General features: G+C 49.4%; 1 protein-coding gene across 15 annotated transcripts; it reads right to left on the minus strand.

Moving 5' to 3' along the window:
* Positions 1–440: 440 nt before the first annotated feature.
* On the minus strand, positions 441–21,636 carry CXHXorf38 (chromosome X CXorf38 homolog). 15 transcript variants are annotated; one of them, XR_011385698.2, is made up of 9 exons: positions 21,287–21,632; positions 21,043–21,177; positions 12,915–13,034; positions 10,279–10,428; positions 9,810–9,989; positions 4,198–4,360; positions 3,713–3,772; positions 3,333–3,478; positions 441–1,996 (listed from the first exon to the last, which is right to left on the minus strand). XR_011385698.2 is itself a non-coding variant. In XM_051827689.3 (8 exons), the coding sequence occupies exons 1-7, from the start codon at positions 21,500–21,502 to the stop codon at positions 3,738–3,740; spliced, it is 999 nt and encodes a 332-aa protein (XP_051683649.1). In that variant the 5' UTR covers positions 21,503–21,632; the 3' UTR covers positions 441–3,478; positions 3,713–3,737. The 15 variants fall into 15 exon arrangements, 6 of the variants coding, with proteins under 6 accessions (XP_051683649.1, XP_051683650.1, XP_051683652.1 ...); XR_016228066.1 differs by having other exon boundaries at positions 441–2,263; XR_011385702.2 differs by lacking the exon at positions 21,043–21,177 and having other exon boundaries at positions 21,287–21,635.
* Positions 21,637–23,352: the final 1,716 nt, after the last annotated feature.

Here is a 23,352-nt window from a genome sequence, read left to right on the forward strand (position 1 = left end):
TCTAGTGCTTTCCTCATACTTGGTAGAAAGTACTAAAGCACTAAGGTCATTGCCTACTTTCCCCAAAAGACGAGACAAAGTGCTCAGTTTACAGTCGAGTGGTCACTGCTAATGTGCATACAAGGATACCTCAAAAAGTTCATGGCAAAATGGAATTAAAACTTTATTTTGGTGCAAAACATTTTTGAAATCCATGCAGTTTTTTCATAATACACATTCTTCATGAGCTTTCTGAAGATCCCTCACGTGGATGGATTTCAAAAATATTTTTGCACCAATAATAAACTTATCTTTTCATTTCACCTTCCATGAACTTTTTGAAGCACTCTCCACATTTCATAGAGCAGGGGTTGGAGAAGTCTCTGGAAGAAAACAATAGCTCTTAATATTTTAGATAATTCAGATTACAATGTAGTAATAAAAAGCAGTTCTTCAAGTTATGAAATGAATCATATTAAGATTTTTATTAAAACATTAAGGGACATTTTTTACTTCACTATTACATGAGTAGAAATTAATATATTTCAGGCTTATCTTGCAAAATGTATTTTGTAATTTGAGTGTATTTTAATAAGCGGCCACCGTCTGTTGAAGACATTTTGGAGCAGGTAGGTTTCTAATTAACCTGGTAAGGGGAAAAGGAGGTAATCTCCTCTGATAATTTCCTCTCATTCTACTTTTACAATTTAAAAGTCAAAACGATCAGGGGAAATATTCGAAAGATTGCAACTTCTCCACCCTAACGCAAAGCTCCACTTAGCCCATCTAATTCACAATATGCCCACTCAAGCAGGAGAGCTAACTCTTTCTTGCCTAGGATATTCATGTTTAAAGCCCTGTAAGTAATTAACACTTTAATAAAAATGAACCTTGCAAATCATTCGGGTACCAATCACTCCGTAATCTCCCCAAACTCTCAAACAGAATCCTTTCTGACGTTGGTAATTTAATTTAAACCGTCTACAGCATTTTCTGAATTCGCAGAGCTAGCGTTCCAGAAGCTTTTGCCGCCCTTGTCCCCACACTACTCATTTCCCAGAATTCAAGTGTTTTGCCTCCAGTTTAATAGGTGACATCTGCCTGCTCAGGTTCTCTGAGCTGCCTGGTAAAGAACAGGCCAAATCCAAAGCACTGTTTTATCCGTGCAACTCAAAGGCTAAAACCATTGTTCTCTAACTCCTTCAGCGCTGTGAGCCAGAGTGTGGCCTAGGGAGAGATCAGGGGCAAGATCGCGTTGCGGGATGAAGACAAGGCACACCATGATGAAACAAAGGCAGCTCCGCGTGCAAAGGAGCTCCCGGACTGGGCCCTGTCACCTGCCGCTTCCGCTTTGCCAGGACCCCTGGAGGTGGAGTTACAGAGCGCAGGCCCCAGTGCGATCCAGGCAATGTGACACAGATACCTGGCACTTTCAATTTCTATAATTCACATCTGTTTATTATTTGAAATTAAAAATTTTCATTAAAAACTTTCAAAATGTCTGAGTGCATACTGGAAAAAAAAATCAACATGGGAATAAACAAAATAGAAGAGCCCTTCTGCCCCCAGTTCCTTTTACAGAGGCAACACAGTAAGCTTGGGAAAAGCACACAAGTTTCCGGGCCACAGCTGTCATAAAATACGAACAGCAGCGTCGCCGCCCAGCATCATCAAACACTGGCTTCCGGTTTCACAAATCATGGCGCTCGCTCTTCCACAGTGCCGCAGGCAGCGCCCCTCCTTCGTTCTAACAGTCGCGGAGGAGGCTGCTTCAAGCAGCCCCTCTCGGCAATGGGCCCGCTCGCTCGCGGAGCCCTCTTGGTTGGGCACGTCTTCCTTTCTCTGTTTCAATGTCATTCAATGCTGCCAGTACAGGGTTTTCTGCAAAGTGTCTTTAATGACCAGAGCAGACCGATTCCGCAGGATGATCTTGACACACATCATCCACACCTTCCAAATCCTTGTATTGGCAGCAACGCGAGTGTCTGGCACGTGGCTGACATGTGACAAAGGCTTGCTGTGTAGATAAGGAAAAGCTAACTAGATACAGGTATAAAGTGGCAGAGTTCATAACCCAAAGTTCCCGAAGTTAGAAAGCATGTCTTAAATTAGTTAATCAAGATTCCAGCTGACTCAAAGTTTTGTATCTCATATCTAGAAGCTAGGAAATATTTCATAGTTTGAGAGAGCTACAAGATGAACGAAAATTCTTCTTGTTTCCTACTCAAGTCTTCTCAAGGATCTCCATGACAAGCAGAGACACACGACTAAAGGCCAAGTGATACTGGGAAGATTAAAGCCGGAAGTTACAATCACAGTTGCATTCATCTGGGTTTTATGGTTATATTAAATATATCTCATTTTTCTGAAAGGCAGAGAGAAAGAGACAGAGAGGTCTTCCACCCACCAGTTCACTCTTGAGACGCCTGCAAGAGCCAGGGCTGGGCCAGGCCAAAGCCAGGAGCTCCATCCAGGTCTGTCACGTGGGTGGCAGGGGCCCAAACACTTGAGCCTCTGCCTGCTGCCTCCCAGGGTGCGCATTAGCAGGGAGCTGGGACGCAGAGCAGGGCCAGGACTTGAACACAGGTATGGGATGCAGGTGTCCCAAGGGGCACATCAACCTCCGCACCAAACATCTGCCCCCAAATGCACTGTAACGTAAAAACAGGTGTGGCACATCCCCCTGCCTGCTACAGGTTATATCCTTAGTGGGCAGCCGAGTAGGCGAAGGAGTACACCCATCTGCACTCGGTGTGGGAGGCAGCAGGAAACATGGCGGTTGTGGCCCTGAAGGGTGCAGGGACGTTTCTTTGGCTTTGGAAAGAAGCAGATGCAGGGGGAGGTCAAAGGGAGGCCTGCCTCGGAGGCCACGCATGGTTCAGGAAACACACAGGCCCCAGGCAGGAGCGGATGGCTTTTTTGGGTAAAAGGAACAGAAGAAGTATGAATACGTTTGTTGACAGAAAACGATGTCTCTGAAGTTCCATGAGAATTCTGAAGTTGGATTCTTACATTTCCCAGGGAGGGAGCAGGCTTCGGAGTGTAACTAACATCCAGGCCTAGGGGCACTCCTGAGCCGGCAGGTGACCCCACCACCGTCAAACCCATGTCCATGGGCGGCGTGGGCCAGGGCCAGGCCCTGTGCTCTGCCCTGGGGATGTGTGAAGGCACAGGATGAGGAGCTCACTCGGCAGAAGTGTGTCACCCACGAGCTGCCAGCCGAGCAGCTTTGCCCCGACAGCCCTCCCCCTTGCTGGCCCAGGCTGCCCCCAGCTACTCCAACCTGGTAGTAGCAGTTCTGTACTAAAGGGGCGGGGCTAGCACATGACCTTTCAGCCCACCGTCCTTCTCACCTTCGTCCAAAAAGCGTGGATGTTGAGCTCAGCGTGGACAGCACAGCCCGGGGGGAGACTTCAGGCAGCAGCGGGGGCAGGACACAGGGCTCTGTGGGAGCCCCTGGACAGGCCTGGCCAAATACAGCCTTTGCTAGGCTAAGCAGCTGGAGTTTGGGACCAGAAAAGAATGTCACTTTCTAAGTAGCCACAGATCCCTGAATGGTAACAACTTTTGGCACAAGAGTATCTAGTATTTTTGATTGGTCTAGATTACACAACCCCAAGGTTCTGCATATACATATTAAAAATAAAAAATACTCCCAAAGAGTCAAAGGAAAGTCCATGGGGGAAAAAAAAAAAAACAGCAACAAAAGTCCCTTTTTGTCTGGGTAGCGTACTCTGAGACGGAAGCCACGCTGACTTTCACAGAACGCGCCTGACTTTCGTCGAAGGGCAACCTAAAATGAAAGAGAATGTTTTCATTTTCTTCCTCTGCGGGAAAGAAGAGGAAACAGTGAAGACTGGTTGCTGACTTTAGCAAGCTTTCCGCCGCATGGGAACGCAGGCGGTGCTACCCATGCCGGGGTGGGGGGGAGGGGGGGCGGGGCGGGCATTACTGCTATCGCTTTAGGGTGGGAACGCGTGTTGGTTATGGCATCAGGGTGACTGACACTCGACCGTGACTTCGGGTGTCACTGGCTAAGCAAAGCTGCCAGACGGCTGGCGTGGAATTGCCGCACAGCTGTGAGAACCAGGAATCAGAGCACAAAGCTCAGCATCACGTGGGGGACCTTCGCGTTAGACAGCTGTGTGTGCACTGCAGCCTCCCACGAGAGCACCGCCAGCCAGAGGGAAGAGGCTCTTCTGTCCTGAGTTCACCCACCTTCGGCCGTCCCCGCAGGCGTCTCTCTCCCAGGCTCCTCTGGGTCTGGCTGTGGGTGCTGCAGACAGAGGCTGTCTAGCTTCCGCATGTCTTCTGTAAGGCCATTTCTAAGATCCTCGTTGTTTCTCAGAAATTCCCTCATCCCTTCCAGTCGATGTGAGATCTGCAAGAGGGAACCGAACAATGGACAGCTGAGATCATGTTGTAACAGACCCTTGTGATCCAAATGAAAACTTTAACACGCTTCAAGCCTGGATTCTGAATAAGTATCCACCAAGCGACAGAAATCTTGGCTACACGCATTTGGCCAGACAGGCTAAGCTTCAAAACACAAACAAAGAAAACTAAAGCAAGCCTTTTTTTTTTTTTTTTTTTTTTTTTTGACAGGCAGAGTTAGACAGTGAAAGAGAGAGACAGAGAGAAAGGTCTTCCTTCCATTGGTTCACCCCCCCAAATGGCCGCCACAGCCGGTGCACTGTGCCCATCTGAAGCCAGGAGCCAGGTGCTTCTCCTGGTCTCCCATGGGGTGCAGGGCCCAAGCACTTGGGCCATCCTCCACTGCCCTCCCGGGCCACAGCAGAGAGCTGGCCTGGAAAAGGAGCAACCAGGACAGAATCCGGCGCCCCGACCGGGACTAGAACCCAGGGTGCTGGCGCCACAGGTGGAGGATTAGCCGAGTGAGCCACGGCACTGGCCGCAAAGCAAGCCTTTAAAACAAAGCATCCCCCACTCAAAAACCTGACCTAGGATAGCTGGTTTGGGGAACGCCTAGAGGTGTTGGCTTGTATCCTCATATGTGTTTTGCCAAAAACTTCTTGCGTTTGTGTAAAATGGCTTCGTTGCACACACACACTCACTTGTGTGCGTACAGAAATAGAATGAAGCCCTTTCATTTTAAACTTTGGACTCGTATATCACTGGGAAACACACATACAAAGGTTTGTTATATATGTAAGTCTGCTTAAGACTCTGGATATTTAATAGCAAATTCACAATCAAGGAAAGGGCACAAGGTAAAAAGTCGAGTCTCTTCCAAATCCTTCCCTGGTCATTAGTTCCTCTTCCTACAGGTGATGCTTCTTATCTCTTCCAGAACTGTTCTAGGCATTCATGTCAGCACATCTTTAAAAACACAAAGACAAGTCTACTAGACACTGGTTTTGAGCCAGTCTCTCCCATATGAGATTACAGAGTAGTCTTGTTACCTTTTGCAAATGGCTGAACAGCATTGCAAGGATGGATGTCTCTCTCATGTTTTACCATAGTTTGGAACTTGTGTTCAGACAAATCATGTTGCAGTAACTAACCTGGTGTGTGTCACTTTGCCTCAGTGAGAAGCTGATTTGTAGGCCTCGGTTTTAGAAATGAAATCCATTTTTAATTTGGTTCAATTATTCTAGGCTTATCTATTTGTCTGAAAAGTAGAACAACACATAGAGGTCCTCCATCTGGTGGTTCAAACTCTCCATGTAACAGTGAGAGCTGGATCAGGCCGAAGCTAGGAGCCGGGAACTCCATCAGGATCTCTCACATGGCTGGCAGGGACACAAGCACTTGGGCCATTATTTGTCACCTTCCCAGGTGCATTAGCAGGAAGCTCAATCAGAAGCAGAGTATCCGGGACTCAAACCAGGCACTCCAATAGGCAGCCATCCTAAGTGGTGGCTTCAATTGCTGTGCCCAAATGCCCACCTCATTTTGATTTTTAATAGACTTTGCCAAAACTACCATCTGCAGAGGTGGTATCCATTTAAAGTCCTACCAGCAATGTACTTGTCAACATTTAAGCTACCCTACGTACTCACAGAATGGAACGCTGGATGTATGTGTTTTCATTGTGCTGAGAGGAAGCCCTCATTGGTACTGTTTATTACAGAGATGAGAAGTAGTTATATTTTTGGGTGGGCTGAAGGATTTTTAACTGGGGGACTTGCAATTCCATGCGATGTCAAGATTTTTTGAGTCTAATGAAGAAAAGTGAGGTGCCTGCCACATTGGCAGAGCAGCTGTGACACGTTAGCACATGTTCAGAACTGGTTCTGATGCAGTAGAAGCAGGGCAGAACCTGGGCAAACTCTCGGGTTATTGCGACCTAAGTGAAGCCACCAGCCGCATGCCGGTGCCGGCTGCCAGGGAGGGAACGGAGGTGTAGTCCAGCTAAGGCTGCAGCCACGATGATTAGGGAGCAGGCAGGGACCCAGGGCTGGGGGGACTGAAGATGACCGGCGACCTTCAGATGAAAGAGTAAGTACCCTAGGCTATGTATACACGGCCAGAAACCAGCCCACGGTTCCTGCAAGATGCCTAGGCTTGAACTTGTAAATCTGGGCACCAAAAGTCCATGAGAGGAAGTTGACACCACTGACATTATTTGCAGCATGCATTAATAGCTGGGGACACTGCATGGTGGTTTTTTTTTTTTTTTTAAAGATTTGTTTTTTTTTTTTTATTATTTGAAAAGCAGAGTTAGAGAGAGAGAGAGATCTTCCATCTGCTGATTCACTCCCCAAGTGGCTACAAAAGCTGGAGCCGGGCCAGGCTGAAGCCAGGAGCTCCATCTGGGTCTGCCATGTGGGTACAGGGACCCAAGCACTTGGGCCATTCTCTGCTGCTTTCCCAGGCCATTAGCAGGGAGCCGGATGGGAGGTGGAGCAGCCGGGACTTGAACCGCACTGCACACATGGCCCTGGCTGGCTGCTGGCCCTCAGTGGGGCCCGCCTCCTTATGACGGGGATCTGTGACCCTCGTGTTACTCCACCCTGACCCTCCCCACGGAGCCTCACTCTCAGTGTTTTCGCCTTTGTTCAAGTTTTCTGTAGAAATTTCTGCCCTTCCTCTGCTGCCTGCTCTAGTTCTCACCTCCATTCCGAATCCCGTCTCTCTCTCTCTCTCTCTCTCTGTCTCTCTCTCTCTCGATCTCCACCCCCCAACCCCCCCACCCCCACCTCCAATAGGAGTGCCTCCTAACTGACATTTCCTGGAACCTCAGTTTTCCCCTTTGCAGGAAGCAATAAGTGCATTTGCACTTGAAATGTGCTTAAGACGTGTTTGTGGCTGGGGAGATTATTTTAGCTTACATGAGAGGCAGAGTCAAAAGGTGGCTTTTGAAAAATTATTCAGAACGGGGAAGGCTTGTACACGTTTATACATAAAGGGAAAAGAGGAAGTCGAGACAGAAAACCTGAAAGTGCAACCAGAAAAACGACAGGACATGACCACGCAGACTTGGACACTGCAGCCTGGCTTTGTCCCGCAGCCAGCTGTGTGCCTTTGGGCGAGATGGCTTGACCTCTCCAAGGTCACGACTATGAATGTGAATTAAGGATGATGACGCCAACACCATCCATGAGGAGTAGAAATAATTTACTAAGAGCACTTAGCATCGCGTCTGGTACCTTCCTTCCTTCCTACATCCATTTAATAAATGTTTAATTTATTCCGAGTCACTCTGCTACATGCCAGCCTATTGCTCTAGGCCAGAGACACTGAGCAATCTCACTCTGCCAGGTACGTAAGGAGAAGGCCTGCAGCTCCCTCAAGACAGAACGGCTGATGGCCCAGGGGCAATGGGTCTGGTCCTCCACTTGGCTTCTCTTGCTGTACTCTGCTTCTGAAAGCATCAGCAGGAAGAAAACTAGGACTGTTTTTTTTATACTTATTTATTTATTATTTGAAAGGCAAAGTTACACAGAGAGAGAAGGAGAGGCAGAGAGAGAGAGGCAGAGAGAGAAAGAGAGAGAGGTCTTCCATCTGCTGGTTCACTCCTCAACTGGCCTCAATGGCTGGAGCTGCGCTGATCCGAAGCCAGGAGCCAGGAGCCTCTTTCGGGGCCTAAGGACTTGGGCCATCCTCTACCGCTTTCCCAGGCCATAGCAGAGAGCTGGATCGGAAGTGGAGCAGCTGGGTCTCGAACCGGCACCCATACAGGATGCTGGCACTGCAGGGAGTAGCATAACCTGCTATGCCACAGCACCGGCCCCAAGGACTGGTTTAATAGCATTTTAAAAGAAAGCCAGGTGAAACTCATGGATTTATAAAAGATGATCTGGAGCCTGTGTCCAGTGTAGCAGGTTAAGCCCTGCTTCCAACTTCCACGTCCCATATGGGTGCTGCTTCAAGTTCTGGCTCCTCTGCTTCCAATCCAGCTCCCTGCTGGTGCACCTGGGAAAGCAGCGGAGGATGGCCCAAGTGCTTGGACCTCCGCACCCACATGGGAGATTCAGGTGGACTTCCGGGCTCCCGCCTTCTGCTGGCCCAGCCCTAGCTGTTGCTGCCATCTGAGGAGTGCATTAGTGGGTGAAAGATCTCTTTCTCTTTCACTGTTTCTCATTCTGCCTTTCAAATGAATACAATCAATCTTTTTAAAGAGAAGATCTAAAATTCTAGTTGATCATTTTTCGATACCTTTGGTGCGCCATGGTGGGCACACAGACAGCAGTGGGATCCAGTCCTTTCTGGGAAAGAGCTCACCTAGCTAAATAAAGCATCTGGATCGCTGTGAGAACGGCTGATACAGGCACATTCACCAGTGACAAGCAGGGCGTAACGAATGAATGACTCCCATTGTGTTTCACACGCTAACCTCCACGACTACCTTCCTAAGACCAGAAGGCATGCAGAGGTGAATGATTTGTCCCCAACTTCCTGTGAGCTAGACTGCTAATCCAGTCTGTGTTGGGACATTTCTAAGCCTTACTACAATACAATTTTACTAATGTTTGTTTCTTTTATACCTTGCTCACCAAAAAGGGGATTCATGCCTCCTGCACTCCTAGTCAGATCTGAGACTGTCACCAGCCTTCAGGTCATAAGCTAGAAACCCTGGTGACCCTTTAACAACCCCGCCCCGACTTTTCCAGCCCCATGCTATCCCCAAGTCAGCCACCTAGCCACGAAGATCCACCAGCTCTGCCCAAGCTAGGCCTCCAGAATCCAGCTCACACCACAACCTCTAGTTTCTGTCCTCTTCCTTTCACCCTCACTCGTCACCTTGTGGCTAGTTTCTGGCCACTTGTTCAACATTTAACTGGGTACAAGAGTTGACTTGCTAAAAGCCAGCTCTCACCTTATCACTAGGACTTAAAAACACCTGTTGGCTCCCTACTGCTTTTTTGGAATAAGGCTCAAAACCCTTGGCACGGCAGAGGAAAACCTTTCAAAACATGGCTTCACCTGACTTTGCAACCCTGCTGGCTGAAGCCATCTCCTTTGCTCAGCTGGTCATTGCCCAGGCCGCAACTATTTTTGGAAGCCCTCACAAGGGCTCTTCTGCCTGCCAAGAATGCCCTTCTTCCCTTGCCAATTTGCCCCAACCTTGATTCTGCGAGGTCCAGCCCAACAACACCTTTCCTGGCAATCCTCCCTGGCCAGCAGAGAACTCTCAGGACGTAGTTCTCAGAGTTCTGCTGCTGGCCCAGACAAGTCATTCCACTCTGCGGCAGACTGGGCTCTCGAATGCTTGCTGGTTCCCTGAGAATATTTGTAAAAAGGTACTAGTCATCTGTGCCAAAAGAATATCCGCTTCCGGAAACAACTGGCTGGACCGTCTGTCAGCCCCTCCTGCGCACCTGACTTTGTTCGCTCACACAGAGGTCGCGATGCTTTTCATTTACCTCTTCGGGTGACACATCTTGTTCTTCTGCTTGAAGGTACAGCTCTTGAAGTTTTTCTTTTAGCAGTTCCATCTCGATTTCATTTACTTGGTTGGCACTCAGGTAAGTTTGCGTGTCACACTCACACCCATCTGGTTGATCTTCCACGGGAACGTAGACAGCCCAGTCGGATGTCAACAGCTGTGGGATGACCACACAAACACATGAACTGGTTTAAAAAAAGGAGACTCCATGGGATTACTCAAACAACTTCCGGTTCGACATTATCGACTGCATCCACTTTCATAACACACAGGGACTGCAGCAGTTTCTCAGTCCAGCGGAACTCCAGATTTCAGATCAGCACTCTGTCTTCTGCTTACAGTTGAAAATTCAGCTCAAGGCTAATACACCTCAAATCCTACGTGGGAGACCGCAGTTGTCGTTTTGCTCAGTTCTGTAAGCCTAAGCTGTTAACTGCGATTTTTACCTGTTCTAGTCTGGAGTGCGCCGCCACAATCTCCGGGATGTTCTTGAATTCACTCAGAAAATTTTGGATCTTCACCTGAAAATCTCGAAGCCACGTGGAAGACACTTTCATCTCTGAAGAGTGCATGATTTCGTTACGACACTTAATCACCTACAGAAAGATAAAGAGACACAAGGCTACAAAGGCAAACAATGGGGGGCTGGCTCTGTGGTGTAGTGGGTAAAGCCGCTGCCTACAGTGCTGGCATCCCATATGGGTGCTGGTTCTAGTCCCGGCTGCTCCTCTTCCAATCCAGCTCTCTGCTATGGCCTGGGAAAGCAGTAGAAGATGGCCCAAGTCCTTGGGCCCCTGCACCTGTGTGGGAGACCCAGAAAAAGCTCTTGGCTCCTGGCTTCGGATCAGCCCAGCTCTGGCCGTTGTGGCCAATTAGGGAGTAAAACAGTGGATGGAAGACCTCTTTCTCTCTCTGCCTCTCCTCTCTGTGTAACTCTGACTTTCAAATAAATGAATAAATCTTAAAAAAGAAAAAAAGGCAAACTGTGATAACTGAGATCTTGTGGTTCCACAGAAAAATTGAAGGAAGACTTTATTAGTTACAGAATCAACTAGTGTGCTCCACACATAAGAAGAGCTAGAATTTTCCTGGGATCATGTGTTTAATAGGGCATATATTTCTATTGGGGTGGGGAATAGTCCAGGTCTCAAGTCAGATCCATATTTAATTTCATCCTGTCCAGAGTGCATAGGCCAAGAAGTAAGTCCTCCTTGGGTAACAAACTGAAAGGCCTTCAAGGATCAGACAGATCAGCTGAGTGAAGCTGGCCATGCACAACAGGAGGAAGGTTAGATGACACTGGGCCAGACAGGAGAGTGGATACACTACCCAGAGGGACAGTCTCTGTCCAACTTGTGGCTCGTTGCCATGGCAGCTACATGAACCCAGTGTTGCCAGATCTTCTGGTTTTTTAAGAGAAGCTAGAAATTCCGATGTTTGACAACTACTTAGAAACTTTTTAAAAAATCAGGTAGGACAAATAAAAATGACCCTAACACGGATTTTGGCCATAAGGACTCCAGGAACAAAACAAACTGGGCAAGGGTGCTTTGGCCTTTCCCCCTTCCTAAGTCAATATCCTAAGCCAATATCCAAGCAATCCAGAAGTTCTTGACATGACTTGTAGGTGCTCTCAAGGTTTGGGGGGATGTTCATCTATCTACCACTTGGGTAATAAATTAATCAGGGTAGGAAATACAAACATCCCTCCAACCATCCTCAGCCCTTGAAATTTTGTCACCAGCTAGAGATTAACAATCCCTTCAATCTTTTAACTTAAAACACCCTGCCACAGAGCAAGAGTACTGGACTTGGGTATGCCTGCAGGCTGATGTAGACAATGCAAACACCTTTTAAATATTACTAGAGAGTCAAGAAGTCAGGTCAAGGAGTTTTCTGACGAAACCATGGTGAAAATCAAAATTTGTCTAAATGTTAAGAAAAATGGAGCCATCTCATCATAAAATTAATATATAATTCACATAAAGTCTTCCACATTTTTTGTCTGAAAGATATCTAAGGGGTCGACTACTGTGATAGCTCTTTGTGTGACGTCATCAAGTATCCTCAATTCTTTCAGCTGCTTCCATGCTAGCCAAGTATAAGTGCATTTTCTCCATATTTTATAAATAATCCAATGACCCTCAGAGTAATAAATGTGCAAAAGTTGTTCTCCAGTCAACCAGAGAACAGCTAAATCTCTCTGAGGAAATCTGACAAGCACAGTGATCTATTTGTTATCCGTTAATGTTTTCTTTTTTAAAGATTTATTTATTTATAAGTCAGAGTTACAGAGAAAGAGGAGAGGCAGAGAGAAAGAGGTCTTTCATCCGATGGTTCCCTCCCCAATTGGCCGCAACGGCCGGAGCTGCGCGGATCCAAAGCCAGGAGACAGGAGCTTCTTGCAGGTCTCCCACATGGGTGCAGGGGCCCAAGGATGTGGGCCATCTTCTACTGCTTTCCCAGGCCATAGCAGAGAGCTGGATCAGAAGTGGAGCAGCCAGGACTAGAACCGGCACCCACATGGGATGCAGGCGCTTCAGGCCAGGGCGTTAACCCACTGCGCCACAGCGCCAGCCCCCCATTAATGTTTATGTATTCTTTAGTTCTATGTAGTTTGGTCTTGCAACTGCTCGCTCAATGAGACTCAGAAGGGCAGATTTCAAATGTTGGCATCCAAGACAGAATGATGCAGTGCTGTCTTTTTGTAATCTGGGGAATGACTCTGCTTCTGTTTGTGTCAGGATAGAGAAGAGCAAGTCGAGGTTCATCTACTTTAGTGGAGAAGAGCATGATAACAAGTTGTCATGAAACTTTCATTAAGGACAACTGAAGGCTCAGTCTCCTGACTGCACCTGCCCTGGGGATCTTGGACATCATGGAAGGCGCACGTGATACACAAGCCCCGCCAGCCTGCTTAGCGATACCAACTTGGAACCGCAGTCTAACTTTCTGGGCACCCTGCTGTTCTGGGGCACTCCTGGGCACTATGCCTGCATGGCTGGCTCAGCCTCAGAGGGTACGCCATCACGATACCGAGCCGACTGACTCACGGTGTGGCTTTGAACCTGACAACTCTTACCTCTGTGACTTTCTTTCGGTCAACCACAAAGTGATCGCAGGAGTTGATGAGGCTTAAAAGAGCGACCGCATCACATTCCTCAGGTGCTCTCTTGTCTGCCAGTCCTCGGGGCATGAAGGCCTGTAGGACAGGATGGTACAGGGGACACCTCAGTCGCCCCAACTCCAGGAACTGGAGGGGAGAAGTCTTCTCTATTTCCCACATTGTGGTGGAATGAGAAGGCCATGTCAAGGTGGCCACTGGCAAGCGAGTGTCAGTTACCCAGGGATGGCTTTGAAACCCACCTGGCAATGGAACCTGCCTGGCAACAGGCTGTGATTGGATGGATTTGAAACTGCCTGGCAACAGGCTGTGATTGGATGGCTTTGGAAACTGCCTGGCAACAGGCTGTGATTGGTTGGGGCATAGACCGCCCCTTGACCAGATTGGCTGGTCTTGGCTATATAAGATGTGGTTCCAAGTGTAATAAACGAGTCTGTGGGCTGCTCGCCTCAAGCCTGCTTTCACCCGACTCCTGGGGTCTGTGTGGGGACTCCGCGCCTCTTGCCCCCACCACGCTGCTCCTCTCAGAAACGCATCCACTGCAACATTGTTGAGAAATCAACTGCAACACCACATGATGACTGAAATTCCCTCACACACTGAGGTCCAGGAGGGAGCCGCCTGGGTCCACAGTGCAAGTGGGGAGATGGCCTCACGTCAATCCCAGCTGAGCCTCGGCTACAGGTGATAAGCGAGCGGCCGCGCCATCCCTCTGCATTGAGACACACCTGTCTGTGTTCCTGGGGAGAAGCAGAGAGCATGGGCGGAAGGCACCTTTTTTCTTCCCCTTCATGAAATTTCAGGGGTTGAGTTGCTAAAGTTTTAGAACTAGTACAGTGCAATTAGGTACTTCAACATGGACACTTCTAAACGACTTGAGGAAGTTCAGTGTGGTAGTATTAAGGAGGGTGACAGACCTGGGTTCAAATGCCAGCTTGGCCACCTGCCAGCCATGTGACTTGGGGCTACTTACTTAGCCTAAGATTCCTCATCAGTACGTGGGGGGCGTGGGGGGGGGGATAGTCCTCATGCACCTTGAAGAATGCTGTGAGAATTAAGCGGGTGAGTGCACTAGCACAGTGCCTGGCACACGGTAGCACACTGGTCTGAACGCTGGCGATTACCGTGGGGAGCAGGACCCACAAGGGGTTTTTAAAAAGCTTGGGGAGAACGTATATGATGAAAAAGCTATGTAAGGGTTTTAAAATTTTTTTTTTGCACCAAAATAAACTTATAATTCCATTCCCCTACAACTTTCTGAGGTACCAATGGAACCTCAGGACTTGAGATACCAGAGGTAGCAGAAGGGCCTTCTAGCGCCATCTTGCCTTCGGTTCGATTTGATGGCCCAGATCCCAAAGCCGGTGTGATAGCGAGGCTGGGGCATATCCTCTCCTGAGATATTTCCAAACGTACATTCAGAACCTCAAGGCACAAGAGCAGATGAGATGTGACAACTGCTCCCAGTGAGAACTCTAGAGACTTGTTCCATTGAAAACACACACACATTTCAGCAGGCAAGCAACTACAGCGCCTTCTACAGCGTGCTCTGGAGGGTAATCCGAAAATGCTGCTGGGAGGAGCTCACGTGCCCCAAGAAGCATCAGGCCCACATTCACACAGGAAGAATTCTGTACACACGGCACAGTCCCTAGCAGAAGGTACAACAGCATCACTATCCTGGGATGCAGGGACTTCATTAAGTTCATGGAAAAATGGAATTGAAAGATAAGTTTATTTCAGTTCAAAACTTTTTTTTTTTTGCAATCCATGCATTTTTTTTCATAATATGCATTTTTCCATGAACTTGCTGAAGACATGCACAGGTCTTAATTATCACTGCCACACTGCCACACCAACCCTCTGACTGAGCCTATCACGGGGCAGAGGTTGGGCGCAGCAGTTACAATGCCACTTCGACCACCAGCATCCCATATGGGAGTCCCTTGGGTTAAGTCCCAGCTCTGCTTCTGATCTAGCTTTCTGCTATTGCACACTCTGGAAAGCAGCAGGTGACAGCTCAGGGACTTGGGTCCCTGCCATCTACATGGGAGACCCAGATGGAATTCCAGGCTCCTGGTTTCATCTTGGCCCAGCCCAGGTTGTTGTGGGCATTTGGGGAGTAAACCAGCAGACGAAAGATGCTCTCAGTGTGTGGGTGTGTGTTTCAAATAAATAAAAAACTAATTTTTAAGAAGCCTTTAATGTATGCCCAAAGGTTTACAATGACGCTAACTTGCCACAGGCAAACTAATCCAATGAGAGTGAAGAAAAGAACCTTTGCTTATGTCAGCTGTTGCTGAGAAGAAAACACCAATTTAGAGGGGCCTCGGATGCCTCCAAACCAGGCATGATCTTTCTTCTCCATGCTAAGTCCTGCCTGGCATTTTCTTACCAATATAAACTGCTCTCTTGCACATGAAGGTTGTACTTTAGCAATTATTCTCCTTCTTCATCATTAAAAGCCAATGGGGGGGGGCGGGGGGAGGCTTTGATGCCTCCTGGCCACAAAAGCAGTTTCTGAAGATTGTACGGTGTGTGCCCATGCTCCATAAGGCCTATGCACAGGGTGAGGAATGGGCACTGTCACCTCCTTCCGCCCTCTGTGGACCCTTGCTTGAGCAGGAGATACAGCAGGAGAAATAAACAGAGTCCACATTGTCCTGCACCTTACTGGCTCTGGAAAGCAGCAGGGAGCTGCAGCTGGGTGGCATCCAGGGGTTTTAGGCAAGGGACTGAGAGGACGGAAGTGCCACCTGCAGGTGGCACATCCCGCCTAGTGGAGAACAGAGCACAGGTGCACAGAGCAGCACAGGCCGCCACGGGGGGGGGGGGGGGGGCTGCAGTCAAGGGCCAGGCAGGAGACGGTGAGAGCTGAGATGTGGAGACGGACAGGAAGGTGGAGAAAACAGTCAGCAGAAACAAACGAGCGGCAATGAGAGGCAAAGAAGGAAACAATACCGATTCCAGGAGGCTGCCGGGGGGGGGGGAATGGGCATAGGGCGGGGCCAAGAGGAAAAGTCCCACTTCTGAACTAAATACCAAAGTGCCTGGCAGGTGGCCAGGTGGAGGGGTCAGCTAGGCAGTTGGACGTGTGCAGCTGGAGCTCAGAAGAGCAGGCAGGCTTAAGGGTGTCAAATGTGGGGAGCCACCAGTATAAAGGCAACAGAAGGGGACTTCAAAAAGTTCATGGAGTGGTGCCAGTGCTGTGGCACAGCAGGCTCCACTTCCGAGCCAGCTCCCTGCTAATGCTCCTGGGAAAGCAGCAGAGGACTGCCCAAGTGCTTGGGCCCCTGCACCCATGTGGGAAACCTGGATGGAGCTCCAGCTTGGCCCAGCTCCAGCCGCTGCAGCCATTTGGGGAGTGAACTAGCTGATGGAAGATCTGTATCTCTCCTTCTCTCTCTGTAACTCTGCCTTTCAAATAAATAAATCTTAAAAGAGGGTGGGGATTAAAAGATTACTTTGGTGTTAAAAATTTTTTAAATCCATGCATAATTTTTTCATAGTACATATTTTACACAATCCTTTTTGAAGACTCTGCATATAATTTTAAGATTTTTTTTTGCACAAAAATAAACTGGCCTTTTAATTTCATTTCTACAAACTTTTTGAAGTCCTGGTGTACTTAACGCCACAGGTCTGGGTGCTGTCGCCAGAGAAGACGGAGGCAGAAGGGGCTCATCCTTGAGTCCTGAGGAAGGCCGAGGAGGAGGGGCCAGGGAGGTAGGCAGAAGCCAAGAGTGGTTCAACAAGAAGAGCGCTCAGCAGTGCTAGAAAGGTGAGGCTCGAGAATTGAAGACCACAGACGTAGTACGGTGGCAGGGGCCAAAGGCAGGGTGGAATGGATTGCAGAGTAAGTGGGAGGTGAAGAGAACAGGCATCAAGGGCAGGTGTTCTGTGCGGCAGCTAAGATGCTGCCTGGGATGCCTGCATCCCATACTGGAGAGCCCACTACCAGACCAGAATCCTCTGCTTCTGATCCAGCTTCCTCCTAATCAAATCTTGGCAGGCAACAGATGATAGCTGGAGTACTTGGGTCCCTGTCACCCATGTGAGAGACCTGAATTGAATTCCTGGCTCCTGGCTTTGGCCTGGCCCAGTCCTGGCTGTTGTGGGCACTTGGGGAGTGAACCAGTGGATGGAAGGTCTCTCTGCCTCTCAAATAAAATGAAAATAAAATTTAAAAAGTAAAAACGAAGTGACAGGTGTTGTGGTGCAGTGGGTTAAGCCACTGCTTGGGCCGCCCACATCCCATACCAGAGGGCAGGTTTAAGCCCAGCTACTTTGCTTCCAATCTTGCTCTCTTCCAATTCGTCTGGGAAGCAACAGATGATAGTTCAAGTACTTGAGTCCTTGCCATCCATGTGGGAGACCCAGAGGGAGTTCCTGGATTCGGCCTGGCCCAGCTCCAGCTATTGCAGGCATTTGGGAAGTGAACTAGCAAACAGAAGATATCTATATCAATCCAGCTATCTCTTTCTCCCTGTCACTCTACCTTTCAAATAAATAAATCTTTTTACATATCAGCCCCTACTGGGCCAGGCCAAATCCAGGAGCCAGAAACTCCATCTGGGTCTCCCATGTGGGTGGCAGGGGCCCAAGCACTTGGGCCACCTTCTGCTGCCTTGCCAGGATCATCAGCAGGGAGCTGGACTGGAAGTGGAAGTGGGACTGTAAGCCAGCTACTCTGATATGGGATGCCAGTGTTCCAAGCAGCAGCTTAACCTGCTGCTCCACAATGCCCATCCCACATCTGTTTTTTTTTTAATTTTTTTATTTATTTTTTGACAAGCAGAGTGGACAGTGAAAGAGAGAGACAGAGAGAAAGGTCTTCCTTTTGCCGTTGGTTCACCCTCCAATGGCCGCTGCAGCCGGCGCGCTGCGGCCAGCGCACTGCGCTGATCCGATGGCAGGAGCCAGGTACTTCTCCTGGTCTCCCATGGGATGCAGGGCCCAAGCACCTGGGCCATCCTCCACTGCACTCCCTGGCCACAGCAGAGAGCTGGCCTGGAAGAGGGGCAACCGGGACAGAATCCGGCGCCCCGACCGGGACTAAAACCCGGTGTGGCGGCGCTGCAAGGCGGAGGATTAGCCTAGTGAGCCGCAGCGCCGGCCACATCTGGTTTTTGAGCTCCACTGGGTATGTGTATGGGAGGTCTGCAGAGAAATAGAAACAGATCAATGGTCTTTTTTCATATAAAACATCTATTTTCTAAGTATTTATTCAAGTGATTTTTAAAAATAGCTTTACTGGGGCCTCCGTCTGTGGTGCTGGCATCCCAGATGGGCACCAGTTCGTGTCCTGGCTACTCCTCTTTCAATTCAGCTTCCTGCTAATGGCCTGGGAAAGTAGTGGAAGATGGCTCAAATGCTTGGGCCTCTGCACCTGCATGGGAGACCCAGAAGAAGCTCCTGGCTTCTGGCTTCGGATCAGCCCAGCTCCAGCCATTGTGGCCATTTGGGGAGTGAACCAAGGATAGAACCAAAGGATAGAAGACCTTTCTCTCTGTCTCTCTCTGTCAGTAGCTCTACCTCTCAAATACATGAAATCGTAAAAGAAATAGCTTTATTGAAATATATATAATTCATATACAACTGACCCAATTCAGTGGGTCTTAGTAATTTCAAAGTTGTGCAACCATCACCATAGTCCATTTTAGAGCATTTTCATGACCCCAGAAAGAAACTCACCTATCACCTCCTTACCCCCTAAGCCATGGAAGTCACTAATCTCTTTCCGTCTCTATAGGTGTGCCTATTCTGGACATTCCATATGAATCAAATCCTATGATCTGTGGCTGGCTTCTTTCACGTGGCACGGTGCTTTTTTTATTTTTAAGATGTATTTATTTATCTGAAAGTCAGAGTTACACAGAGAGAGAAGGAGAGGCAGACAGAAAGGTCTTCCATCCACTGGTTCACTCCCCAGTCGGCCTCAACTGCGCCGATCAGGAGCCAGGAGCTTCCTTTGGGTCTCCCATGCAGGTGCAGGGGCCCAAGGCCTTGGGCCATCTTCTGCTTTCCCAGGCCATAGCAGAGAGCTGGATAGGAAGTGGAACAGCCAGGTCTCGAACTGGCATCCATATGGGATGCCAGCACTGCAGGCGGCGGCTTTACCCACTACGCCACAGCACCAGCCCCTTGGCATGGTATTTTCAGGATTCATCCATGCTGTAACATGTACTGGCACTTCCTTCCTTTTCTGGTAAAATAACGTTCTGTTGTGTAGAGATGTATCACATTTTGTTCATCTGCATTAGCTGGTAGACATTTGTGTTGTTTCCACCTTTTCGCTACAGTGAGTCCTTGTTTCTCTTGTATATATACCTGGGAGGGGAGTGGCTGGCTCATACAGTAACTGTTTCCTCTTTGTCTTTTAAAATCTTAAGTAAATGAGACTGTACTAAAGCCAACTGCTGATGACAGGAATAAGTGGGAGGGGCCAACTGGAGACACAAAGTCCCTGGGCGAGTGGGAGCGGGAAACAGCAAGTGCACAGCCGCGCCCTTTGTAAAACAAAGTTGGCCATTTCATTTACTGGAGAGACAGACTTCCCATCTGCTGGTTCAATCCAGGTGTCAGCACTGCTGAAGCCATCAGTGCTGCCTCCCAGGGTCTGCATTAGGAAGCAGAGGTTGGAAGTGAAGCCAGGACTGCACTGTGGGAAGTGGCTGTCTTAACAGCCAGGCCCAAACCACGCCCCTCCTCGCCCTCCTTGCCCTCCTCCTCTGTAGCAGAAGAGAGACCATGGAGCCCACAGAGGCAGGTTGGCAGGTCTGGCCAACCGATGAAGAAGTACGTGTTTGGGGGCATCTGTCAATTCCAGGAAGCACGAGCAATGGTAGCAGGCGTGACGGGGGAGGGTGGGCATGGGGGCTTGGCAAGGAAAGGTAGAAACAGCTCCAGGAGTAGGAGGAGCCTGTGCAGATAGGTGGCCGACTGCTGTGATCAAGAATGAAAGTGAAAGCAGCCAGCTCTCTTGTGACAACGTTCCCCTGGCAGAGGTCGATGATGGTGTTGCCAGGGCTGGAGCTGGGCCAGGCCAGGTCACAGAAAGCAGAAAAACAGGCTAAGGCAGCTGCATGGGATTGACTCTAAAGATGGACAGTGGAGACTAGGCTGGCCGTGGAGAAAGGAGTGGAAACCTCAAAGAGGTGTAAGCTGTACAGGAACAAGGGGTCTGGGTGCGGATGGCCAAGTGCAGTGTGCCAGAGGCGAGCAAGACGCCAGACACTGCAACTTCCTGTGTGCAAAAGGTCCAGGATGTGAGCACGCAAGAGGGAGCCTGTAGAACAGGGAGTCAAGAAACTGACAGGGTGGCGTTGCTGCGGTAACACAGCTACACGGGCTGCACTAGGAGGTCTGCAGGGGACCAGCCACAAAGAGGGGGAAAGCATAGCAGAAGCAGGTGGGCCGGGGGCGGGGTTTGCGGGAATTCTGAAGGAGTGAAAGCAGCAGGGGGCACAGGTGAGGGGCGGGCACGGTGAGGGACACAACTCGGCTTCTTTCTCCTTTTGGCGTGAAAGTAGAAGTTGGCCACTCTGTGGTGGCAATGAAATACACACAATGAAATGGGGAACAAGGTGGAGGAGTGGTGGGCTTACTGGTCCAAGGCTGGGGGCCACGGGTGCAGTCCAGCGCCATCAGTGTTGAAGTTAGGGAACAGAGGCTGGCTCAGTGACCCGCTGTAGCAGCTGAGATGGGGCTCGGGTCCCTTGCCTCACTTCCCAGGTGCTGACCTCTGCCTGCTGTTAACTAGCATGTAGATCGACTCCAAAAGTTATTTTGTGGTAGGAAGCCACTTCGGACTGCCCCCTCTCCACTCCCTACCAGGCTTCTGGCAAACATCAAAAAGGAAAAAAAAAATCCCTATAGCTGAGCTACTGAGTCACACTGGCAAGATCTGAGATGGGCCTAGCGGTCTCTTTTTAATTTTTAAAAAATTAATATAAAAACTAGTAAGTCTCTTTATAGCCCATCTCCGTCTCCCTGTCTTCCTCCCTCCCTCCCTCCATCTGTTTACGAGGTCCAGGTGCCAGGTGATCCGCTGCCTCCTCCTTCTGCCCCAGCAACAGGTGCTTACCTTGGCCACCTCCCAGGCGTCGACGGGCCAGCGGCCTGGCCGGCAGTTTCCCCAATGCACGTCTCCATTCCGGTTGACGTGATGTTTCAAAATCTCCCGTTTCCACTCTGAGCACACCTGACACTGAGGCTGAAACTACAGGGGGTGGCACATGGGAATCTGGGCCCCGCCCCGCGGAGGGAACGGGATACGGTAGGGGGATGAGGTCGGGAGGGGTGGCCAGGGACCCAGGCCAGGTACTCACCTGGCGGGCGCGCGGGGTGCACCGGGAGCCGCCGCGGCAAGTGGCGCGAGGGCCCAGGCTAGGGGCTGCGGCGAGGAGGCCGCGATGGAAGGAGAGCACTTCCTGGCCGACGAAACCCTGCAGGCAGCTGCGCAGCAGCAGCAGGCAGTGGCCAGCCTTCACCCAGTTCTTGTACTCGGCACAGTTGAGGCGCGCGGCCAGCTCGGACGGCACCATGGCCCCCACGGGCCTGGGGCGGGGTGGACGGCAGTGCGCAGGCGCGGGAGCCTGGGAACCGTCTGAGGCGCAGGCGCAGATCCGCCCAGAAACCGCCGTCACGGAGCAGGAGTGGCTACGGCGCAGCGCTTTGCGTCAGACTCCAGGGGCGGGGCGTTTTGACTTCCGGGGCACGGCAGGCCTGCGCCACGGAGCTAACGGCTAACGTTTTAAGTATTCTGAGCTAAGTGCCGCTTTAGCGCAGTAGGCAGCGCGTCAGTCTCATAATCAAGGTCCTGAGTTAAGTATTCCAAGGGAGCCGCTACTTGAAACCCGTAAGCCCTCTGCCCCCCAAACGGAGACTCCACCAATCCCCATTTAGACTCCCTCTGTTATTGTAGAGATGTAGAAAGTGCTGAAGGCACGTTTCTTTCATTACATGTTCCTTGCGTCACGCAATTCTGGAAAGTTAACTGCTTTAGGACCCTTAGTGGTATGGTTATTACTGCCGCTTGCACAAGGCTGTGTAAGTTCCAAATAAGAAGAGCCAGAGGTCAGAAAGCAGTGGATTGTGAACTCCCAAGTGCCAAGCAGCCAAGTCAGCTTGAGGTTTTGGAGCCTGGAAAACATGTCGAACTTGTGTGTAGTCCAAAGGCTCTGAAGGTGACCTTGGGGCAGGGCTTTACTGGGTAAGATGCCTATGCCCCACATCGGAGTAGCTGGTTTCAATGCTGGGCACTGGCTCTGGCCTCCAGCTTCTGGCCAGTGCAGACCCTTGGAGGCAGGGGTGATGGCTCAAGTAACTGGGTTCCTACCACCCACATGGGAGACCTCGAGGTCGGCCTTGGCAACTGCAGGCATTTAGAGAAGCAGCAGATGGGAGCTCTCTCAACTAAACATTTTTTTTTTTTTTTAAGCCAACACATTGAAGCCTTCCCCCTGATGGCACTGTGTTTAGCACTGGCTCTGGACAGAAACTGCCCCTTCTTAGTGGTTCCACCTTAAGCAGTCTTAACTTGATTTTAAGCAAGTTATTTTCTCTGGGCCTCTGTTTATCTTCTGTTAAAAGGAGGACATTGATACCTCATAGGGTGGTTGTCAGGATTAAATACACATTGAAATAACTCATAGAGCAGTGCCTGGCACACAGTAAGCTCTTGGTAAAAAATAAATTTTGTATTGACCTAAATATGCCCTTTCATTAATCATATCCTTGACATGTATTTTAAGAAACCACTGGCCATTTGGAAGTAGGGGCAATCGATCGGAAGTTGTGCGACCACGGTGCTCCTAGGGCTGGGCAGGACAGTGCTGGATGCTCTCTGCTAACTTTACATGAGTACTGATTCCGTCCTAAGTAAATTCAGATCATACCCGTAGACATATTGTCCATTCCCATCAAGCCAAGGCAAAAGTCAATTCCAAAACAAATACTGAAATCTACACTAACATTTTTCCTTCCTGTCTCTTGAATGTAAGTTCCCTCAAAAATCTCTGTAAAGTGGTTTTATATCAACAACACTTGGATGACAAATAATAAAAGTAAAATTTAACAGGTATTTCTTTGGGGGGGGGGCATGAAAGAAGGGCATGACTTTTTATGTTGACATTGGATAAGGAATCCGAATAGCAAAGTTACGCTTCTTGAAGTTAAATTAACCACAGTCCGCAGAAGGACTTGGTTTTCTGTGGCTCAACAGGTTACTAAGGCTTCGCAACACAGTAAAGTTATTAGTGCTATTTAAATTCAAAATCATGTGTGCTTTAGTTTACCCTTACACTTAGCTCACTCAGAGTTAATTTGCAAATGTGAAGTTCAGCTCCTATTATTAATAACGTGCTGTGTTCTGTTGAAATTTACTTTCCTCCTT

This window comes from Oryctolagus cuniculus, chromosome X, assembly GCF_051225735.1.
Source record: "Oryctolagus cuniculus isolate XC-2025 breed Fujian yellow rabbit chromosome X, ASM5122573v1, whole genome shotgun sequence".
NCBI lineage: Eukaryota > Metazoa > Chordata > Mammalia > Lagomorpha > Leporidae > Oryctolagus > Oryctolagus cuniculus.